Here is a 2980-nt window from a genome sequence, read left to right as displayed (position 1 = left end):
GTGTCACTGAAAATAGTATATAGCACATGTGAATATCATGGAGGCAGAAAACATTAGAAATACTTCTCTTCCATTTCATTTTAATGGCATGATAATATTCTCTCAGAGAGATGTACTGTAATTTATTTAACCAATCTCAAATTGTTCGATATTTAGATTGTTTCTAATGTTTCATTACTATGAAAATCCTTGTAGAACATTCTTTGTGCATCCATTATTACTTCCCCAGGAGAAAGTCTAGTAGCAGAATTATAAATCAAAGATTGTATGCAATTTTAAGTTCTTAAATATGCATTGCCACACTGCCCTCCAGAACAGTTGTAGTAATTTATCCTATTTTAGTTCTTATCTGGTTCTTTTCTTTACAAAGAACTGAGATATTTACCTGATTTCTCTCAAGATAATTGGTAGACCTTGAAGTTGGTTTATAATGCCCTCTATGTTACCACTAACTATAAATACTTAAATGGTTGACTCAAGGATAGGACTTTTTATTTGCTTAAACATTTTAATATATCTTCTTGGTGTTACTTTAATAAGATAGTTCGTGTTATTTTCCTTTGGCAAGGCAATTCACAAAGAACTACTGGAATATTTAAAAAATTGATCAAACCAGTTTTCTTGGTTTATCAGGTTGCTAAATTAGCATAGGAGCTATATTTGTCAAACAGGCACATATCAGGAAAAGACTGCTTTCTCAAGATTGCTTAGGCCCGTTTAATATAAAACCATAGTCTTTACTTCTCTGTAGAATTTATACTTGGATAAGTAACAGTGTTTTTGACATTTAAAAAAATTAGGGTAGAGCTGTCTTCCATGTTAAAAATGAAAGAAAATTAATATTGTATATCACTTGACATAGCCATTGCCCAATACATATTTGTTGAATAAATGAATATCTGAGGCCAAAGAATTTTTAACTAAAAATTATCTATGTGCCTTGTTGGAAAAGTTTACATATAAGAACCTAAACTATGTTCTATAGTCTATGAAATGTATTTGGTAACACAAAATGATTAAACCAGAACTCACTGGCTCTGAAAAAAGCTCAGTCANATTCTCTATCTGGCTAGGCTTTTGCCAAACTGTGTCCCAAGTTGTAAGGGAAGCATGTAAAGGTAGAGACTTGTTTGCCCTTTTAAAAGAATGCTCCCAGTGATGAAGCAGTTATACTGCTTTATAAAAAGAAGGAAATAGATGGACTTAGGTGTTAGCACAGGAGCACGGAACCCAGACTGCCTGTGTTCAAATTCTGGGGCCACTACTTATTAGCTCTTTGACCCTGGTTAGGAAAAGTAAACTCTCTTGCCTCATTTTCCTCATCTGCAGAATGGAGAAAACCTCACCAGTTTCCTTTTGAGGTTCTCGTGAGGATTATAGGATTTAAACTACATATATTGTAGCACCTAAACTAGAATTTCTATCCCTGGTTATCACAGGAGGTGAACTAAACCCATTCTTCCACTGAAGAAAACAAAAGGCTGGATTAATTATTATTATTACTAGTATTACTATTATTAACTTCAGCTGTTAAGGAATTACTGGGTCAAGGCCGAGGTAATCCTGTGGGTCCGGCATGTGGGTCCCTCTGCCCAAGGAGCACCATTCATGACCTGCCAATTTTGAATGGGCAGAGGTAGGGCTGAGCTGTAGTGATACAGACAGTGCCCAGAACATGGGACGCACCTAGTGAAAGGAAAGCAGATGATGTAAGAACAAGGCTGGCAGTCAAAAGGTGAAAAAATACACCTCGCATTTGGCTAAACATAAGTCCAAGGGGAATCCCTATTTCGTGGAAGTATCAGAAACAGAAGATTGCTTTATTTTTATGTATTTAATAAATGGTTACGTAGTCCTTAAAACACGCCAGACACTATTGTAAGGGCTTTGCAAATATAACACATTTAACTTCTCATTACAATTTGAGCATACAATAGTCACTCAGAGAAAAACCAGCAAGGGCTACAACTTCCCCCAAAACGAACAAGCAACTTGCCTAGAAATGTCCAAATGTGATGAGAGTGAGGAGAGCTGGAGGTGGAGCTTTCCCACGCCACTCCCATCAGGCGACTGTTCGCTCTGCCTGCCTCCCACCCCTGCCATCTCTGCAATGTGCCCAGATAAGCTTTTCAGCCCTTTCCACCCCTGATCTGTCACAATCCCAACCTCAACTTCAGAAGCTGAGTCACACTCACCCTGCTTCCTGTCTAAGCAGTATTTCTTCACTCTAGATCCTAATTCTTGCATTTTTATTCTTGCACAGTAGTCCACTCCTGGTTCCTGATTGCTTCTTTCTTTACTATTGCCTAAAAGCATTTTTGATCCTGCAAATCATGTTCAACACAGTGCTTGGCACAGAGAATATGCCCAATACATGCGGGTAAAAGAATAGACTCAATAACACATTAATTCATTCTACAAACATTTCCTGAAAGCATCCCATAGGGTGCTGAGGATTCAAAGAAGAATTTAAAACAGTCTGCTATAAAGGAACTACAGAGAAACTCAGTGTCTAGGGATCTAAGACTTTCTCCCAAAGCACAAGGACTAAAACATTTATTCATGTGTTTCATGGCACTGGAATGGACATCTGTCGTCCTTTATGGCCACCCAACTCTTCAACTCCTGCCAGAGCCCACATCTACTATAGCAGATAAATATGCAGACAGCCCCGTTCTTGTCTCCTGTGAAGCTCAGATATTGGCACATGAGCTAGGCCCTATGGATCAGACCACCCACTCTGGACTCTGAATCAGAGGGAGCAGCGTAAAAGAGTCGGGCCAGGCAGAACTCACACCAGGGTAGTTGGAAGTGTGAGCACTAGTTCCAGAGACGGCACAGGTACTGACAGGAGCTGTTGGGGACCACAGCCGGTCAGCGGTGTGGGCGGTGCCAGCAGCAGCTCTGGGCCCAGGGGAGCAACCATATTCCACTCCTAGCCTGGCTCTGCAGTGGGACTTGGGGTGCTGCTACTGGCTGC

The 2980-nt window shown here is 40.0% G+C and overlaps 1 protein-coding gene across 1 annotated transcript in view; it reads right to left on the bottom strand.

The window, feature by feature from the left end:
* The window catches only part of ANO6 (anoctamin 6), a 194864-nt gene that overhangs the window by 59253 nt on the left and 132631 nt on the right, over positions 1-2980 (bottom strand). Inside the window, exon 7 of the mRNA XM_019653066.1 lies at positions 2072-2083. Coding sequence (XP_019508611.1) covers positions 2072-2083 — 12 coding nt within the window. The remainder of the gene's footprint in view (positions 1-2071; positions 2084-2980) is intronic.

This window comes from Hipposideros armiger, unplaced genomic scaffold (genome assembly GCF_001890085.2).
Source record: "Hipposideros armiger isolate ML-2016 unplaced genomic scaffold, ASM189008v1 scaffold_194, whole genome shotgun sequence".
Taxonomy (NCBI): Eukaryota; Metazoa; Chordata; class Mammalia; order Chiroptera; family Hipposideridae; genus Hipposideros; species Hipposideros armiger.
This window is presented reverse-complemented; position numbering and strand designations above follow the sequence as displayed.